Source organism: Staurois parvus, unplaced genomic scaffold, assembly GCF_062004578.1.
Source record: "Staurois parvus isolate SC_StPar_1 unplaced genomic scaffold, SC_StPar_1.0 ptg000195l, whole genome shotgun sequence".
Lineage (NCBI taxonomy): Eukaryota > Metazoa > Chordata > Amphibia > Anura > Ranidae > Staurois > Staurois parvus.
The window spans coordinates 2,939,147-2,960,326 of NW_028317991.1; the positions used below are offsets into that span (position 1 = coordinate 2,939,147).

General features: G+C 42.5%; 1 protein-coding gene across 1 annotated transcript in view; it reads right to left on the bottom strand.

Moving 5' to 3' along the window:
• The window catches only part of DSCAM (DS cell adhesion molecule), a 765,341-nt gene that overhangs the window by 229,071 nt on the left and 515,090 nt on the right, over window positions 1-21,180 (bottom strand). Inside the window, exons 22-23 of the mRNA XM_089677896.1 lie at window positions 13,580-13,697; window positions 5,347-5,510 (exon numbers count right to left, since the gene is read on the bottom strand). Of these exons, the coding sequence (XP_089534022.1) occupies window positions 5,347-5,510; window positions 13,580-13,697 (282 nt within the window). The remainder of the gene's footprint in view (window positions 1-5,346; window positions 5,511-13,579; window positions 13,698-21,180) is intronic.

Consider the following 21,180-nt stretch of genomic DNA (forward strand, 5'->3'; position numbering starts at 1 on the left):
CATTCATTCTGTGGCAGGACAACGACCCCAAACATACAGCCAATATCATTAAGAAATATCTTCAGCGTAAGGAAGAACAAGGAGCCCAGGAAGTGATGGCCCCCAAAAAGCTCTGATATCAACATAATGGAGTTTGTCTGAGAAAACATGAGACAGAAGGATTTGAGACAGCCTACATCCACAGAAGATCTGTGGTCAGTTCTCCAAGATATTTGGAACAACCTACCTGCTGAGTACATTCAAAAACCCCAAAAAAATGTGCAAATGTACCTAAAAAAATTTATGCTGTTTTAAAGGCAATGGGTGGTCTCACTAAATATTGATTTGATTGTATTCCTCTTCATTCATGTACTTTCCATTTATTGATAACAATAAACTATTAACATTTCTATTTCTGAAAGAATTCTCACTTTACAGCAATTTTTCCACAACTGTCTATAATGTTTGCACAGTCCTGTACAGGCAACTATATCTGCTAATTAGATATACATGTGATTCATGTGATATCAGATGTATTCCCTGGTCAGGGTCAGAAAGATATACCAAACACCACAGAATCTCTAGATGTTTTACATATACTATATGGCCAAAAGTATGAGGACACCTGAGCATCATACCATTAGATGGCTAAAAAAATGGACACCTGACCGTTACACCGCTAGATAGCCAAAATAATGGGGACAACTGACCATCACACCACTAGATAGCGGAAAGAATGGGGACACCTAACCATCACACTGCTAGATGGTGAAAAGAACAGGGACACCTGACCATCACACCACTAGATAGCGGAAAGAATGGGGACACCTGACCATCACACTTCTAGATGGTGAAAAGAATCAGGACACCTGACCATCACACCACTAGATGGCTGAAAGAATGGGGACACCTGACCATCACACTGCTAGATGGCAAAAAGAATGGGGACACCTGACCATCACACTACAGGATGGCTAAAAGAATGAGTACACCTGACCATCACACTACTTGATGACCAAAAGAATGGGGACATCTGACCATCACACCAATAGATGGCCAAATGAATGGGAACACCTGACCATCACACTACTTGATAGCCAAAAGAATGGGGACACCTGACCATCACACTGCAAGATGGCTAAAAGAATGAGGACATCTCACCATCACACTACTTGATGGCCAAAGGAATGGGGACACCTGACCATTACAACACCAGATGGCCAAAAGAATGAGGGTACTTGACCATTACACCGCTATATGGCCAAAAGAATGAGGACATCTGACTATCACACCACTAGATGGCCAAAGGAGGACACCTCACAACTAAATGATTAAGTTCCAGGTTTTCCAGTGAAGGGTACTTTTAATGGTACAGCATACAAAGACACACAGGTTTTTTTTAGAAACCTTGTGGTAATACATTGGAGAAAGTACTTTTCTGTTCCAGCATGACTATGCTCCTGTGCAGAAAACAGCTCTGTAAAGACCATAAAGACATGGTTTGCTGAGTTTGTTGTGGAGGAGCTCAAATGGCAGAGCCCTGACCTCAGCCCTACTAAAGTAATGGTTAAAAGGAAAAATAACTCAGTCATGCTTAAGTAGCCATTCATCATACATGATGTATTTTAGTGTTTTGCAGTGTTTGTATCCACATATACGTTTCATTTAATCGTATGAGGTACTCACTGGCATTTGTCGCCTAAACATGAATTCCAGCCAAAAGATAAATTCACAAATGAAATTTGTATATTGTAGATGTATGACCTGTCAAAGGATTTGTATCTCTTTCCATTAATTTCTGAGATTAATACAGCTCAGCCACATAGCACAGCCTAGACTGACTTAACAAACCTGATTTTTGTAGTTTAGTAGTACTTACAGTTTTTATCCCCTTCTGGGCCTGTGACTGAACCAGGGGCGGACTGATCATTTAGAAACTCAGGCACTGCCCGAGGGCCCGAGGTCAGTAGGGGGCCCCATGAGATGCCCCTGGTACCTTTTTCATAGGCTTTTTTGAGTTTGGGCAAGGACACAGGGGCCCCGTGATCCCCTATTGCCTGCGGGCCCCATGAGTTGTCAGTCCGCCCCTGGACTGAACAATGCAAGGAAAGGTGAAGAGGGAGGCAACACACTGATGAGCTAATCTCTCTGTCAATCTGCTCTCTCCTTTTATCAGCATGACCCTGGGCACTGCAGCACTACTGATTGGCTATTTGTGCTGCCTTTGCCTCTCCCAGTTTGAGCTGTGCTGTACAGAAGGTTTCAAGAGGCTAAAATCAAGTCAAATTTAGGTACATGCATTGTCTGGATTTAAAAAAAATGACATTGAGTGATGTACTAATGAATACAGAGCTGCAACCATTTGCGTCATTTATACCTGCTTGGAGTTCAGTTTTAATTAAATAAACTGCTCATTGACTTTTCTGACATTAATGAATAGTTTTACAGTATCTCTGCATCAATTCATTTTAGGAACATTCTACTGCCCCTCTGTGTGCAGAACCCCCGGTGATTTTTCAGCTGTGTCTATCCCCAGCATGCTCCGATTACCATATAAATAGTCCCTTCACTGCAGAAGAAGATAGCGTTTCATCTTCCTTACACTACTGCAGTTTACAAGGCTCCAAAATACTGCAAAAGGTTGTTAAGTTTTTAAAGGAGACTGTACAGAGCTGTTGGTTGGCACCCAATGGTGGAATTTACCTGTAAACCAGGGGTCTCCAAACTACGGTCCGCTACTCCCACAGATTTTATCTAACCCGCAGCAAATGGCCGTAAATATACCCTGGCTGGCAGTAAATGGACATCATAATAGCCTTGCCTCCCCAACTGGCGTTCTAGCAGCCAATTATGCGATTACCCCATCCTCAGCAATTCCAGAAAGACCAGACTTCCTGCTCTGCCCTGCTGCCTGAAAGGTAAGGGGAGACTCTGCAGGGCACATGGATGTAAAGTGAGACTCCGCTGGGCACACATGAATGTAAGGGGGAACTATGCCTGGTACTCATGGATGTAAAGGGGAACTCTGCTGGACACACATGGATGTAAGGGGAAACTCTGCTTAGCATTCCAGGATGTGGGGGAGTGACTCCTCTGGGCACACGTGAATGTAAGGGAGAACTATGTGTGGTACACATGGATGTAAAGGGGAACTCTGCTTAGCATTCCAGGATGTGGGGGGTAGGGCTGCTGGACACTCCTTAGTGTAAGGGGAGACTCTGCAGGGCACATGGATGTAAAGTGAGACTCCGCTGGGCACACATGAATGTAAGGGGGAACTATGCCTGGTACTCATGTATGTAAAGGGGAACTCTGCTGGACACACATGGATGTAAGGGAAAACTCTGCTTAGCATTCCAGGATGTGGGGGAGTGACTCCTCTGGGCACACGTGAATGTAAGGGGGAACTATGTGTGGTACACATGGATGTAAAGGGGAACTCTGCTGGACACACATGAATGTAAGGGGAAACTCTGCTTAGCACTCCAGGATGTGGGGGGGGGGGGGCTGCTGGGCACTCCTTAGTGTAAGGGGGGACTCTGTTGGGCACTCCCATATGTAAGGGAGGGACTCTGATGGGCATTCTTAGATGTAAGGGAGGAATGTGATGGGCACTCCTAGATGTAAGGGAGGGACCCTTTATAAAACTGATTTTTTTTCAGCCCATAAATATTTGTAAAGTATGGAATGTGGCTCTTGAACTGAGAAGCTTGAAGGCTTCTGTTATAAACCAAATGTCAATTGTACAATAATTTGGAGTCCCAAGAGTCAGTTTATCATAGTTTTTATAAACCAAGTGTCAGTATGCCATGATTATACAACCTGAAGACTGAATTGGCAAAAGGAGTTTCTTAGCAGGCAGTTCTGACCCCTGCCAAGCACCTCCAATATGGCATAACTGAAGTAGTGAACTCAATTAGCAGCATTCTTCAGGTCATGGTTGTCTACATTTTAAATTGCTTCATCCAGCAGCCTCTCTCATCAGAAAAGTGATTTGGTAGTTGGTGAAAAGATACCCTGACAACAAAGATACTGATGCTCCAGTGTCCATATGAATCCAATCTAGGTGTCATTGTGCTTCTTTTCTGGACCCTCAATGTTAAAGTGGCATCACTTCAAGCGTCAGTGTGCCAAAAATCCCAAACCCTAAGAGTCAGTGTGCTGCTGCTCTGGGACTTAAAGTATCATTGTGCTGTTACTCTTGGAACTCCAAGTGCCAGTGTGCCATTGCTCTTGAATCTCCAAAGCATTAGAGTGCTGCTACTCTAAGACCCCAAGTGCCATTGTGTTGCTGCTCTTGCACCCTAAGTGCCATTATTCTTTAGTGCCCAAAGTAAATGTGATACTGATCCGAGACCTAAATTCGTAGCATGCCAACTATATTGTTTCAGCCAAGTTTAAATGTGCTATTTTTTTCTAGAACTACAAACGTAAGTGTGCTGCTGTGGGGACCTCAACTGCCAATGTGCCACTGGTATGGAACCCAAAGTGTCAGTGTGCTGCTGTAGGGACCTCAACTGCCATTGTGCCATTGCTATGAAACCCAAATTTAATGTGCTGCTGCTCTGAAACCCCAAGTGTCATTATGCTGCTGTGGGGACCCCCAATTTCCAATGTGCTGCTGCTCTGGAAACCAAAGTGTCAGTGTCCTGCTGTGGAGACCTCAAGTGTCAGTGTGCTATTGCTCTGGAACCCCACGTATCAATGTGCTGCTGCTTTGGAACACCAAATGCCATTGTGCTGTTGCTCAGGGATCCTAAGTGCCATTTACATGGATATTAGGTGTAAATATGATATTGATTTGAGACCCCAAGTATTAATATTTATTTATTTCAGGTACTTATATAGCACCGTCAATTTACTCAGCGCTTTACACATATATATTGTACATTCACATCAGTCCCTAACCCTCAAGGGGTGTACAATCTAAGGTCCCTAACTCACATTCATACACATATTAGGGCCAAATTAGACAGGATCCAATTAACCTATCAGCATGTCTTTGAAGTGGGGGAGGAAACCCATGCAGGCACAGCGAGAACATGCAAACTTTAGGCAGGTGATGCCATGGCTGGGATTCGAACCAATGACCCTAGTACTGCCAGGCGGAAGTGCTAACCATTTAGCCACTGTGCTACTATGTCATCTATAATGTTTCAGACAAGTTTTAATCTGACATTTTTCTGGGACCTCAAATGTCAGCACACTATAGTTCCTTGACTCCAATGTGCTATTGTGGGGGTCCAAAAAGAAGCAATACACTAAGATCTAATTCCTCATGCAGTCTATTTCAGAATGAAAATGGAGTTTTTCCAATAAAATATTTTCAAATTAGCTTAAATGTAAAAAATATGATCCTTTTCTTACCTTGCACCTGCAATTTGAGGACAATCTCATCGGTCTCCCAGGTGTTTGTGGCAATGCAGCTGTAGAGCCCAGAATCCTCTGCTTTCACTGTGCGGATTATAAAACTCCCATTGCTGTAGATGCTTCTTCGACTATCAGTAATTACTGGAGTGGGTGTCCCGTTACTACCTCACAGGAAACAAAAATCATAAAAGAAAGAATTACAATCAAAATAATTCAGCACTGAGGTAAAAAGATAGTCAAGAGCATCCTATACCAGATTTTTTTATACATATATCTATGGTGGCATTGCCCAAAAATTCAAAAATATTGGCATGGCATTCTAAAATGTATAAATCGAATATCACCCTTTCCAATCAGTAAAGATCCCCTTCAAGATTGTCTTATACCTTGTTACTGGAAGAGTGATATATGTCCTATCCTATCTGATTGGAGACTAGAGGTGGATAGGATTATGGAAACAGAATATTAGGTTCATTGAAGTAAAGGGAATTATGAAAAAATGATAAGACTTGGGCCATATGGATCTACTACCCGTCACAGATGTAAATTAGAGCATTATTATTAGGCATGATAAGATTGCAGTATTTTAATAATACCCACTCAGACCCCATCTCCGAGATATTTGTTGTTATGGGCTAATTGGCCCGCTTTTTATGCCCCCATTCCAAGCTGAAAGCACATCTAGGAATAACAAGGCTTTTGAAACCCCAAAACCATTTTATATATCTTTGCTATGTTTGATGCGTATTGGTATTTGTCTAATTTTCTCTTTGTGATTTTTATTTATGTAATACAGATTTATTATGCTATAAAGATTGTACAGATATATATGTTTAAAAGCCTTTGCATTCTTCCCGTATTTATAATCCTCCTTTTTCTGTTTTTTTCCCTTTATTTTTTATTTTGTTGTATTTTGTGTATTTACAAATATATAGTGAAACATCAATAAAAAGATATTATACAAAATAAGAGCATCCTATACTTTCTTCTTTTCATTGATGGGGATAGAATTCACTATTCACTATCTGTAATTAGGGTGAACAGAGTGATTTCAGCAAAATTCATTTCATAAGTGGTGAAACTTTGCGAAAATGGAAACTCTCAATTTCATTTGTTAAGCTACTAAGGCAAAATGTGCTTAAAAACATGTTTTTTCTTTATTTAGAGGATTTTCAGCTATTTAAGATGGTTTCATCTATTTTATTTAGTGTTTTTTGTTTTTGTGCTTTTTTATTAGGTCACTGTGTGTGCTGTTGCGTTAAAATATTATTTCCCCATTTTTTTCACTTAAAATAATGAAACTAATGAGGGACAACTTTGGCACAAGAACAAATCCAGGCTATTTGAAAGGCACTTCCGTAACCCAAAGGAGCCATTTAAAGTGACCTCTGTCAGCAAACTGAAAGTCAAAATAAAATCTGTATCTTTAAATATGATAGTGTATAAATATCTCTCCTGCCTCCAACACCACTCTGTTAAAGGGGAATCGCTGGCTGAAGTCTCCTTCAGAAACTGATATTTCTAGGAGTGTCGATCTCCTGGGCTGGGCCCCATAAGTGCTCTTAATGGTTCCTCCCCCTGACCTTCACAGCAGATTGACACTCCTGGAAGTGTCAGTTTTTAAAGAAGACTTCAGCTAGTGAGCCCTCTTCAACACGGTGGCACAGACGACAAGTATCCACTATCTTTTCTACAGGCACAGCTTTTATTAGATGTTTTAGTTAGTGTCATTGTAATTTTAAAGTGGTTGTACACATATACCCAGCGAAGTGACTGGCCTCAGCTGATACACAGCGATGAAAAAAAACTTGCTACACAGAGTAAGTTGTACCCTTTTATGTGCAGTCTTTTCTTATCTACATCCATGCAAAGTCCAGGTTTTTTAAAGTTCGTCTGAGAGGACAGAGAGCTGAAATTACACACTGCAGAGCACATTTAGGAGAGCTGAGAGCTGAATGGAGGGAAGGGACCCCCCCACTTCCTTTACACAACACACAGGAACAGAGTGGAGGCTGGCAATCACAGGCTGTGCCCTCCCCTGTCACCTTTTTTTCTTTTGGTGTCAGGAAAACTTGTCAGACGTGATTCATGCAGATAGCAGAGGAACAAAGCAGCAGAGAGAAATTACACTTAGTGCTCTTATTTAAGACAAGTGTATGATCCAAATGCACACGTTCCTGCTTTAAAAATGGCTGTGTGTATAAGTGGGTGCTGCAGTGACCGTCGGCTGGAACCAAACAAAATCAGCAAGGAAAAAATGTCACCAGCACACCGAGGATCACCAACATGGACCCATATTGGTGATCCTCGGTGTGCTGGTGACATTTTTTCCTTCCTTCTTAATTAAGACAAGTATACACTATAGATGGACATGCTTTGTTCATATTTCAGGTCTGATGTTTACAACCACTTTAAAGCACATTGCACCCCTAAAAACAAATACAAATACTAAATGGCCACTTAGTCTCTGCAAAATTTCAGCCCAGAGTCCATGTTACTAAAAGGTCCCCACAGTGGCGTATTTACCACAAGGCAAACAAGGCATTTGCCTAGGGCAACATTTTTCAGGGAGGGCAGCACCGGCCCCTGGAAGAAAAGACATAAGAAGGGACACATGTGGAATGGGGACCAGGTGGAAACCGAGAGAGACTGCGCACTGCTTGAAGGTGTATGTACAGCCTGACTCTCATTCCTGGGAATATCCAGAGCTGTGAAAGTGAGTGTCTTCTCTCTCTTGCCAGGGGGATTTGGTGTAATGGGGGGAGATGGTAGTGGAAGGCTCTCTTGGGCGGGGGGACAGGAGTGTTGTTGGTCAATGTCAGTCTCTCTCCACGTGCGAAGGGGGTTGGTGTTGGCCGGTGGCAAACTTTCTCCACGGGGTTAGGGGGTGATCACCAATTTTTGTGTTGCCTAGGGCAGCACAAAACCTACATACACCACTGGGTCCCCAGTACCTATAGGTTTTCTAAAAGAGAGAAGCTCCAGAAGTTCATATTTGTTGTGTGTGTGTATATATGATATAATTTTCCCTCCTAGATTGTAAGCTCGAAAGAGCAGGGCCCTCGATCCCCTCATGTTTTGCATTGTATTGGTATTGTTCTGTCACATGTTCTGTCCCCCTCTGTAATGTACAGCGCTGAGCGAACTATTGGCGCTTTATAAATACTGTATAATAATAATAATAATTTTCAGTCAGTGGTTGACCAGGATTTCTTTTGTTAGTGTAAGACCCCTACAAACTACTTTAACGTTACCTTTCCTATTGACTTCAATGCATTTAGCTAAAGTGGTGAAATGTCAAAATCTCCTACTTATAGGCAAACTTTTACAGCAGTGAAAACTCTCAAATCACTGATCACTGGGATTTCGAGTCAGTGTATCGTCCAGGTCTAGGAGCTCTCAAGATGCCAGGGGAGGAATGAATGCATATTGTGGCACCTGCTATTATCCACCTATGTCTAAACTGAGTCATACAAAAATGACAGAGCAATTGCAATATTTGGTTCTTGTCTTTCTGACATAAAGGGGTTTATTTACTAAAGCTGGAGAGTCCAAAATCAGACTCACTTCTGCATAGAAACCAATCAGCTTCTAACCTCAGCTTGTTCAATGAAGCTTTGGCAATGAAACCTGGAAGCTGATTGGATTCTGTGCAGAAGTGAGTCTGATTTTGGACTCTCCAGCTTTAGTAAATAAACCCCAAAAGGTCAGCACCCATTGAAAGAGTTAAAATGTGGTGACAGCCACAATGTTACACTGAGCTCATGAAGATTTCATTAGTTGGAATATTCTCCTGGAAAGTGATAAAGATTCATGAGCATTCATAACCCACTGTCATCTCACAGAATAAACAGTAAATGATACAGTTAATTTAGCATTTGGACTGGAGATCGACCGTATGCATCCCATCCATCATATTTGGGGAATCATTCTTCAGTAGAGGCACAGCGCTCAAGCAGATGAGCAGTACCATCTGTCCTCGGGTCGCAGTTGCTTTAAAGGACCAATAAACCCAAAAATACAAGACTCATGCGAGGTGGCCAAGGTAGAAAGACGTTCTGCGAAATATGTAAAAGTACCTCCTGTAGCTATAGAGAAACTGAAATGGCAAATATTGTTTTTAATTTTGTATTGTCTTTTGGACTTATACAGCAATTTTAGGCTGAAGGTTTAAAACACTAACTAATATCTTGCATTTTTATCTTTTTATAGTCCTGTACCATCACAATTTAGGATTTGTGACTTTTTTTTTTTCGCTAGTAAACACTTCTAAACATCATTTCCTTTACTGAGAATGCTGCTTCCTATTTTCCCCCTCCAGTGTTCTATGCTGGCAGAAATCAGTAACAATCAAACCCCACAGCCCAAGAGTCCTCAGCACAAGTGATTGCAGAGACGGAAAGGGGGCGAGTCAGGCCAGGTCTGTTACTGAGTGCTGATTACAGAGGGCACTAAATCTGACCTTTGGATGGACTGCACAGTCAAATTTAGACACCCACAAGTGACAAAACAGGAAGGTAAAAACAAGATTATGAAAATAGAGATTGTTATGTTTTGTAGATTAAATATCTATTTCTGTGAAATCAGTTGAGCTTTAAGGTATGTGTATATAGTCTGATTATCTGTTGAAGTCATAAGACACATTCTCTGCTGATAATCTGCACCAATATGGGTCCATGCTGACATCAGAAAACTATCACATATCTACTTGGGCATTGGTTGGCTACAAAGGTGTTTTTATGTGTTAGTCCATTACCTTGTGCATGCTATTTTCATATGACTGTCTATATTACCCCTCAAATGATGTGGATGGTCATATTATTATTGTTTTTATTATTATACAGGATTTATATAGCGCCAACAGTTTGCTCAGTGCTTTACAATATAACGGGAGACAATACAGCAACAATACAGTTCAATACAAGAAATGTGTTGCAGGTCACGCCACCTCTAACAGAAAGACATGCCACCTGTGATGAAAGCACATGCAGAAATCTTCGGTTTTAAAGAAATCATAACAGGGCAGTAAAAAAAGAGCTCCTATACATACTTCTCCAGTGGTCCATGTTCCCTACTTTCCCTTCATTCTAGAGCTGCAGTCTCCGTCTATATCTTCAGCAATTGAAACTTCCAGGTGTGTCAGATACCTGTGTCCCCCGCAACATGGTATGTTTCCATCCTCCAACCCTTAAATCACTGAAATGTCCTATAGTGACATGGGATTGGAGGAAGAAAACGGTGCTCCTGGAATCACTCCCGATCCTCTTATATCCCTTCCTAACATTAGTCCCCCAAATCTGTCCTCACAAAAATTTAAAGCTGTTATTGCGGGTTTCTACTTCAGCCAAACAGACTGTTATGAAGGCTTGGAATTGTCCCAACGTCAGCATAGTGTAAACAAAAAACAGGGTCACCCAGGCCATGGTCCATGCTGAAGTGAAGGCACTCCTGGATACAGTCCAAAACTAGGAGCGCTTATGGGGTAGACCTTGGGTAGACCATTATTTGCCTCCCCACTAGACATGTGCACACTGAAAATTTTTGTTTAGTTTCTGATGCATTTGTTCATTGAAAAATGTAATTTTGTCATATTCGTTATGTTGACCCGATTATTTTTTGGAATTCATTTCGTATCTTTTACATTCGTTTTTTGTTGGTCTCGGTGAATTAAAAAAAATTTAACAATTTTTCTAGAAGACTGCTATATATTCGATATGTTACTGATTTTGAAGGATTCAATATTTTCGGACGCTAGTCCAACCCACCAAAATAAATAGCATGAGCCGGATGGACAATATTGACTAACGTCATGTGAATCTGAATTAACGAATGTAACAAAATTCGGATCCATTTTTTTTCCGAAGCAGAGTTATCTAACAAATTTGAAAATTTAATTAATTTCCTCATGGGCGCAAACTACTATCGCATCATGTGACATCATCCAAATGAAACAAATGCATTTGTTAATGTTGCTATAACATTTCTCTGGATTAGTTGGCATTCGTTACTTTGTCCATTCAGAGATTCGTATACATCTGAATCTCCACAAATGAAACTTTCGTGCGAAAAACAAATCTTAACTAAATGAAATGCACATGTCTAAGTTCAGCACTACAGTCCTCTTGACCAATCGGACCTGACCAATCCCTGGGATACCCCTTTCCCCTCAACATCCCCCATTTCCCACCTCCCTGCTTTCTCCCCTTTTTCTACACTTACCAGCTGTCTACATGCTCTCTTCTGGATGCTGTCCTCATACAGGTTCTTAATGTTATCCTGTAGCTTTCTCTACTCTGTTTTTCCAGTCTACTTACTTACATATAGCATTGTTTTTTGTTTTTTTGCTCACTAATGCTACTGTTGAGATCCTACGACCTGATATGATGTTATCCTCTTCTCCCATTTAGCCTAGTTGCTCTTCCTCCTTATGGGTCAAACTCTGTTTCTCTGTATATACCTGTTTTCTGTGTATGCAGATTCACCTTTCTTGCTTTCTTGTATTAGCTCCTAGTGCCTTTACTTTAAAACAAAACAATAAAACAAAAAACCATAGTGCTCAGAACTGTCAACTGTCAAAGAGACTGGTGAAGGCATGGGATGCTGGAGAGTAGAGAATAAGATCGCTTCTTTTGCAGGGCATCTTCTTTTAGAATTTTTTTTTCTACCCCGACAGGGTCCCTCTAATACATGTCTGTGCTAGTTATGAATTTAGTAAGAAATGTACAGTAAACATTAATACACCCCAAAGAGACAAGGGGAGATAGGAACATTGAACCAAAACAAAGCCATCAGTGCTCATCTCTTTTCTGCTTTATTGATCTTAATTGATGTTGAATGGTAAAGACAAGATGATCCTGCTGATGTAGCAGAGGTTTAATGTCATCATAAAACTAGCCTTTGTTCCCGGTTACTTAATCACAAATGACATATTTCACTGAAATGTGAAGTGACAAAAACCTAGAGGAAAGACAAAGGCTGCAAGATATAATGATTGATAACAGGCTAAGACAGATGTCTGCGAGGTCAATATAGTCAAACTTCTGTACTATGTGGGCGAATCCTGGTGGTATAATGCAGGGGTGATATGACATATGTTTTCTTCAGGTGCCACAGGGCTCCAACAGAATGATAGTGCCCCCCCCCCCCCCAAGCCTTGTAGAAATCCTCTGGTGTCACTGACCAAGGGGTACAATCCATATAACCCACAAAGGACAAGCAATGCAGCTTTTATGTGTCTTTAACCCGCCATACAAATATATGTAAAATCCACTAATGACAACAGTAGCTTGACTGAAAAGTCATGCTCAGCCTGCCAAGAGAGTAAGAACCTGAATTGTCTTGCTTTTGTCAGAACTGCTTCTTTCTTCACGTAAGTCCATGGGAATGCAATAGGGCTGGATTGTTTTAAAACTTTTATGTTTGCCTGGAGTTCTACTATAATAACATTTTTGCATTTGAATATCCAAAAAACTATACTTTAATAGCAAACTTGTGAGCGGGTGCAGTGTGGTGAGGTGGTGGAAGGGAGTACATGGGGGCGGATTGCAGAGAACGGAATGTATTGAAATGTTCCAACAACTTACAAAAGGCCTGGTGGGAGAGCACAGCCATCCAGTAACACATGTACAACTTGCAGCAGTGGTTCACAGGTTCAGAGCAATGCTGACAGCGTCTGCAAGGAGGGGTGGAAGTGCGACCTAGCTGGTACAACCCCAGTTGGGAAGCTACTCGATGAGAGGCGAAGTTCCTGCACTCTCCCTACTCCTCCGAAACCTTTTCCTACCGCTAAGTGCTGTCCATAACAGGTGGGGAATGTACTCTAGGCACTTGCAAAATGCAAACCAATCCAGGGGGGGCAGGAACTTAAACAAGCTCTGTCCTCACCCAAGATGACCACAGGAGTCACAAGGGGACCAGTGTCCAATCAGACAGCTTCTACCAGGTGATCACACAAAATCAGAGAGGAACTAATTTCCCCAGGACTTCCTTCCCCTGCTGCATTACCGCTTTGGGTAAAGCGCCACCTACAGTGGAGAATACAGAATGCACTTGTCTACAAGCTCCTTCTTTAGAAGCAGTTGACCTAACAGTCAAGAGTCAGGCCAATGACAAATAGCTACTTTTCTCACATACAAATCAAGAATTTCATAACTGACAACCAACCGGTTGTTGAACAGACTATTTCAAAATGGCAGGGCCCCATTACAGTGCACATTTGGTCACTGGTTACCTTGTCTTCATCCATTTGATTGTGGGAGCAGGATTTCCAACAGCCTTACAAGGCAGGACGATGTCCTTCATCCATGGGGTTGTTACAGTACCACTGAAAGTCAGAATTCGAGCAGGAGCTGAAAGAGAACAGAGAAAGTAATTTATGCTGTTGAGTAGGACTGAAAGAACATGGGGTATCAGGTTGTCAGAGAGTATTTAGTGATCCCCCTCACTTGCTCAATTCAATGGTTATCTACTAGCATGTTTCAACAGCTCAGAGGTTAGGTAACTGATAAGTCAGGGTTACTCTGACTATGTTAAGCTCAAGGTTAGAAAAAACATACTGCTAGTCTCTTCTCATCCTCATGCACACTGAACATTTTTACAGCTGTTGTTTTTGGCTGTTGACATTTTCTTCTACAGCCAGTAAACTCCCAGCATGTTATGCTATGTTTCCATGCACACATAGACTGTAATCAACGTTTTTTGGCGTGGACATTTTTTGGATGGAAAAAAAAAAACAGAACTAGTGGGTTTCTGGAGGAGTTTTTTAGCTGCCAAAAATTCTCTAACGCTGAAAAACGTGGTATATCGCAGCAAACCAGCGGTAAAAAAACCTCTAAAAAACGCTATAAAATGCAAACACAAAAAAAGTGGCAAAATGCCGCTAAACGCTAATACAAAAACGCTGAAACGTTTTTTTATGTGACTTTACACAGCTAACATTACCAGCGTTATTAAAAAGCCCAGTGTGTATGGAGCCTTCTGAAAATGCTAGTTGCCTGGCTGTCATGTGATCTAATGACTGTCTCTAAGGAATGGAACTGCAACGGGTATGGCGAGTTGATCTACTATAACTTTTAATTGGCATGCTTGTTTGGGGTCAATTTGGCTGAGAAAATATTGGCAGCCAGACAACTAGCATACTTAGAAGGTCAAAAATAGCAACCCCTGTATTTCATTAGGCCAGGTTAGAAGTGCGCTTCGTTACGAATTGATTTGAGGGCAAAAATTTGATTTGCAGAGTATGATTCATATGTATACAAATCTTGCAATGGACATAGAAACAAATGTCAACGAATCTGAAAAATAATTAACAAAATTAACAAATGCACTTTGTAGCAGAGGGTAGAAATTTGTATTGTTTTGTTAAAATCAACAGTGTAAAGCAGTCAGTTTGACTACTTAATTAATCTATGAGCAGGGGTGGACTGACAACTCATGGGGCCCCTGGGCAATAGGGGATCATGGGGCCCCTGTGTCCTCGCCCACACTCAAACCACACCTAAAAAAGCCTATAAAAAGGTTCCAGGGGCAGCTCATGGGGCCCCCTACTGACCCTGGGCCCTCTATGCTGGCAGAAAGGGCCCGCCTTTTTCTGAGTTTGCTCCTGTGATGGACCTGCATGAGCTGATGGCTGCATGTCTTCCAAAAAGGAGGTTATTATTATTATCATACAGGATTTATATAGCGCCAACAGTTTGCTCAGCACTTTACAATATAAAGGGAGACAATACAGTAACAATACAGTTCAATACAAGAGGGAAAGGAGGGCCCTGATCCTTGGAGCTTACAATCTAGGATTACAATCTAGGTTAGAAGATGCACAGAACTGCTGAGACAGATAGTTTTGTATGGCCTGTACTTTGCTTTCTGAACTGCTGGGACTTGTAGTTCCATATTGTCTATGCGGCTTCCTGGACACTGGAATGCTGCTCTCCTCTCTGTTCTTCCTGCAACTGCTGTATGTGGGGTCCGGATGCTGACGCCAGGACACACAGCCCTATGAGGACCCGTGATGTGCCAATGAAGGAACTCTACCCACCAGATCATATTTCCTCTGACACACTGCCTGGGCTTCCTCAGCTGCTGTTTCTATTGCTGCTCTTCCCTCATTGTGCCTGGATTGTTGCCCTGGACTCTGGACTAAGTGCCTGCTGTATCCAATTGCTGCCCTGTGTGCTAGCCTGTACCCTTGATGTGCCATACCCTGGTGCCCGGATCCCTGTCCTTGTTTCCCCTGTGGATCTCCCCTGAGCTGTCCCACACTGCCATCCTGAAGATCGCTCTCCCTGCTCTGGACATGGCCGTCTGCCTGGATCTCTGCCCTGTTTGGGACTTACCCGTCTGTCCAGATCTCCGTCCTGTTCAGGGCTTACCCCTGTCTGCCTTGATATCTACCCTGTTATGGACTTACCCGTCTGGCCAGATCTCTACCCTGTTCTGGACATAACCCCTTGTCTGCTCAGGTCCTTGTTTCGGAGTACAGGTTCCCCATTTTTGCTGGGCCATCCTACATGGACTATCTATATGGTGTTACATTGCTACCCATTGGACTGTTTTGTTGTACTGTGTCTTGTTACCCCTGCTGTGTTCTTAAGTTCCCCAATAAACGCCTACACAGTGGGTTTTGTGTGATCTGTCTCCGTGTGCTCTCTCTCTCTGCTCTCCTAGTTCATTACACACTTGTTTTATTCTGATGATGTCACATGATGCAATAGTAGTTTGGGCCCATGGGGAAATTAATTAAATTTACAAAATTGTTCGATAATTTGGATTCAAGTAAAAATGTGATTTAAATTGCATTTGTAATTCTCAGTCAGTCAGTTCAGTTCCAGTCTAATGCAGCCTTTCTCAACCTTTTCAACACAGAAGAACCCTTAAAATAAGTTTCTGGTCTCAGGAAACCCTTGCTAAAAATGACAATATCTACAACTCATGATACAATAGTGTGATGGTCAATGGGAAGAATTCTTCTTACGCTTGTGGTTATTGGGAATAATTACCCTTTTAAAGGTAGCTAAAAGGAACAATGGTGTCACAGGTACCTGAGAGGCAGAAATTGCTCAAGGAACCATTAGCAACCTCTAGAGGAACCCTAGGGTTTCATGTAACATTGGTTAAGAAATCTTGGTCTAATGCAATTCTTAGGTTAGTCAAGGCCTGGACTGAGCAAAGCTAAAAGGGAGGGCCAGCATGACTGGGCCATGCAGACGAGGCGGAGCGTGTATTTTGGGTGGGAGTAGTATATCCAGGAGGTAAGGGGGTGGTTACTTACCTGATAGGAGTACGCAACATTGAGGGGTGGTCTTGCCAGGATTAGGAGGAGGGTGGGGTCTTGTCGGAAGTCAGTCGGAGCTTGTGCCAGCACGGGGGTGGTTTCTCCCGCCCTCCCTCCCTGGAGCTGTTTCATATTTTGTTTTGCTGTTTTGGTTATGGTTTGTTCTTTGTGTTTGTCCTGTGCGGGTTCCTTCAGTTTGTTTCTTGTTCAGAATGGCTTTTTGTGTCCCGAGGTGTTTGTCTGTTTGTTTTGTCATGGTAGCCGGCAGAGGTCCATGGGTCTTTGAAGGCGGTGGTGGAGTGACAATTTGGTGGATTATGGGTTGGGCCCATCGTAGGTATGGGTGTCCCTTCCCAATTATAAGGTCACGTTGGTAATGTGGGAGTTCAGTGGCTGTATCTGGGACTACGTAACTGTAGTATTGTCCCCGGGGCGGTGTAGTAGCAGCTGGGGGCCTTTTCATTGGGTGTCAGATACAGCTGAGTTTTGGATGTGAGTAACGGTGCCTTTCGAAGACCATGGACCTGGTTGAGATCATTACTGTCAGTTATTATTTGAGTGTACTGTAAGAAGTGTTATATTTGAGTTATGTTAAACAAATGGCTGCTCTGGCCGGTTTTACACCTAAAAGAGAGTCACGTGGTCATTTAGGTGGGGAGGGCTTGAAGGGTGGTGGTGGTTTTTATGGATTAGGGGTAAGTATTAGCCTCAATATTCTGCAAATCCAACAGACATGAAAATTTCAGGGCTGATAAATGTTGCATTATTTATTCTTTTGCGTCTGAAAATATTGAATGGTTTTGATATATGAATAACGAATCCACCTTAACTATCGACACCGAAAACTAGTATAATATATGAAACGAATGCTGAAGGTATAAAAAGAATTCCGAAAATGAATCAGCTCAACATTGTGAATAATGACAAAATAAAATTCTTCAATGAACGAATGCATTTGAAACTAAACGAAAATGTCTGGCGTGCACATGTCTAGTCCAGGTCCTCTACACACCTGTCTGCTACATTTACACACCCGCATTACAGATGTTGGTTTGCCATCTAACATGTGCTGTGTTGCGAGTTTTATTGATTTTGGACAAATGGAAAAGTGCTGCACCCCAAGGCACAGGTGGTTCAAATCTGTGCATTACAGTGTACTGGCAACGCTGGGTTGGCACCAGAGTGCAGTACAATGATGACTGTGCATTGTGGTAACTTGCAGTAAAATGTGTGTTTTCTGTGTGTTACCACAATGCAATGCAGGAAACCTGGGGTTATAAGTAATAGGGTTGGGTGTTAAAGATCCAGTATGGTACACTATTCATTATCAATGCTTTATACTATCTAGCAGTACACTGCCACATGGCAGTACTAGGGTCGTTGGTTCTAATCCCAACCACGGCACCACCTGCCTGAAGTTTGCATGTTCTCCCTATGAATGCGTGGGTTTCCTCCGGGTACTCCGGTTTCCTCCCACAGTCCAAAGACATGCTGGTAGGTGAATTGGATCCTGTCTAAATAGGCCCTAGTATGGATATGTATGAATGTAAGTTAGGGACCTTAGATTGTACACCCCTTGAGGGTTAGGGACTGATGTGAATGTACAATATATATGTAAACACTTGCTTAAATTGATGGCGCTATATAAGTACCTGAAATAAATACTAAATAAATGATGAATGGTAGTATATTACCACCAATCACTGACTTATGGTCAGAGCATAGTAAACCAGCCAATACACATTAAAAAAAAGAATATAATTTGTACCAAATTATTTTTAGCCTTTCCTACAGTTAGCAATGGAAAAATGTGTTTTTTGCCTAAATACAACTGGAAAGGAAGTGGGACTTTATAAAATAAATAAATAAAAAAAAATAAACCATGATGGATGCTTGTTCAGCTCAAATGCTGCACAGGCACTCTAGAAAACCACTTAAAGTGGTAGTAAAGTTAACAACAACTCCCCCCCCCCTGCAGGTTTAAGCCACAATGTGCTAGTATGCAGTGCAAACTAGCACATTATGTCAGATTTACCTTTGAAACGGACCCCCCCAGCAGCATCCTCTCACTGCTGACAGGGATTCCATCTTCACCCAGTCTTCTTCAGAGTTTGCAGGCTCTGGCCGCTTGATTGGTGATGATGCCACTCCCACAGAGAGATCATGGCACAGAGCTCTGAACAGGGGGGACTGACCATTTGGAAGCTTGGGCACTGCCCGAGGGCCCGGGGTCAGTAGGGGGCCCCATGAGATGCCCCTGGTACCTTTTTCATAAGCTTTTTTGAGTTTGGGCAAGGACACAGGGGCCCCATGATCCCCTATTGCCCGGGGTCCCCATGAGTTGTCAGTCCACCCCTGGCTCTGAAGGAACAGCATGAGTATGCCATTGGATCAGAGCACATGCACTGGTGACGTCACCGGCTGCTGCTTGCTAAAATATTGCCTAAACAGTGCATATTTAGGAGATATTCATTTTACCTACAGGCAAGCTTTATTATAAGCTTACCTGTAGGTAGAAGTTGAAAAGTGGACTTTAACACAGCTTTAAGGAACATCATAGACCATAGATAGTCATAGACTGGAGCAGCTCCAATCATCTCTATGGCCTAAGAAACCGAAAGCGCTGAGAATTTCATCACTCAAACCCTTACTTAGTGGTTTGAAAAAAGCATTGGATCATACTAATATTGGTATGATCTGAAGCTTTGAAGGTCAGAGATCTGGAGTCTAATAGACCCCAGATCTCTCAGTAAAGAGCACCTGTCACTTACTATTGCTACCACAGGGGATATTTATACTCCGTTTTCCCCCCAGCCCGCGCCCCCCCCCCCATCCTCTCCATCACGACTAACAACGCCACCATCAATCCCACCCCACACGCCAAAGTCCTGGGTGTCACCCTGGACTCAAACCTTTCCTTCCAACCTCATGTCCAATCACTATCAAAGTCATGCAGGCTCCACCTCCGCAACATCTCCAAGATACGTACATTCCTCACCCCAGACACCACTAAACTACTCGTACACTCCCTTATTATCTCACGCCTGGACTACTGCAACTCCCTTCTCACCGGCCTACCCCAACACACGCTATCCCCACTCCAGTCTATCCTGAACTCAGCGGCTAGACTCATCCACCTCACCAACCGCACCACTTCTGCCTCCCCCCTCTGCCAATCCCTTCACTGGCTCCCGATTGCCCAACGCATTAAATTCAAATTGCTCACTCTGACATACAAAGCCATTCATAACGCTGTCCCAAACTACCTCACTGACCTGATACCCAAATACCACCCTACCCGTGCCCTTCGCTCCTCACAAGACCTCCTACTCTCTAGCTCCTTGGTCTCCTCCTCCCACGCCCAACTGCAGGACTTCTCCAGGACTTCCCCCATCCTGTGGAACTCCCTACCCCTATCCATCAGACTGTCACCTACCCTCCTCACCTTCAGGCGCACCCTGAAAAGCCCTTTTCTTCAGGGAAGCCTACCCCACCCTCACCTAACAGCCATTCTCCTCCACTCCTCCTACCACTCCATCCCCCACAGCCACTTCCTCCTGTACCTCTACCCCCTCCCTCCTAGATTGTAAGCTCGAAAGAGCAGGGCCCTCGAACCCCTCGTGTATTGTATTGTTACTGTATTGTCTCATGTACTGTCCCCCCACTTTAATGTACAGCGCTGAGCAAACCTTTTGACGCTATATAAACACTATATTATAATAATAATAATAATAACAATAAAAGTGATAAAAACCCAAATAAATAAAGGGACAGTGTAAAAATAAAAAAATTAATACATTCTAAAAATAAATGTTTTTAAAGTGCCCCTGCCCCCCTGTGCTCCCGTGCAAAAGTGAACACATACGTTGGTCCTTATGCATACGTAAACAGTGATCATACCACACGTCAGGTATCACTGCAAATGTCAGGACAAGGGTAGTAATTCTAGCACCTGACCTCCTGTGTAAAACGAAAGTGGTACCCTGTAAAGGCATTTTAAAGCATCACCTATGGATGATAATATAATAGTGGGGGACAGAACATGAGACAATACAGTAACAAAACAAAACACGAGGGATTCAATGGCCCTGCTCTTTCGAATTTACAATCTAGGATTACAATCCCCCCTTATTCTCCTCTTCTCAAGACAATTGGATATTATATTGTGTTTTTGTGCATTAAAATTAAAAAAAGTTTATTGTTTCCAAAAGAATTGCATTTGAAAAACCGCTGCGCTAATACCGGGTGACAAAAAAAACCTGCAACATTATATTCTCTAGGGCCTCTGCTTTAAAAAAAATATATAATATATATGGGGGTTCTAAGTAATTTTCTAGCAAAATAAAATTTATTTTTACTTGTAAATAAAAAGTGTCAGAAAAGGCTTGGTCTTTAAGTGTCTAGTAAATGTGGCATCATTCTCTTTCTTAGGCGTCACCACTACCTATAACCCAATGATGCAGAAACAAATGACATGGTGAAGAGGATCTGAAGCTCGGGCCAGACAGAGGCTCTCAGGAGACTGAGCTGTTCTCCACTGCTGAATTTAGAACAGCCGC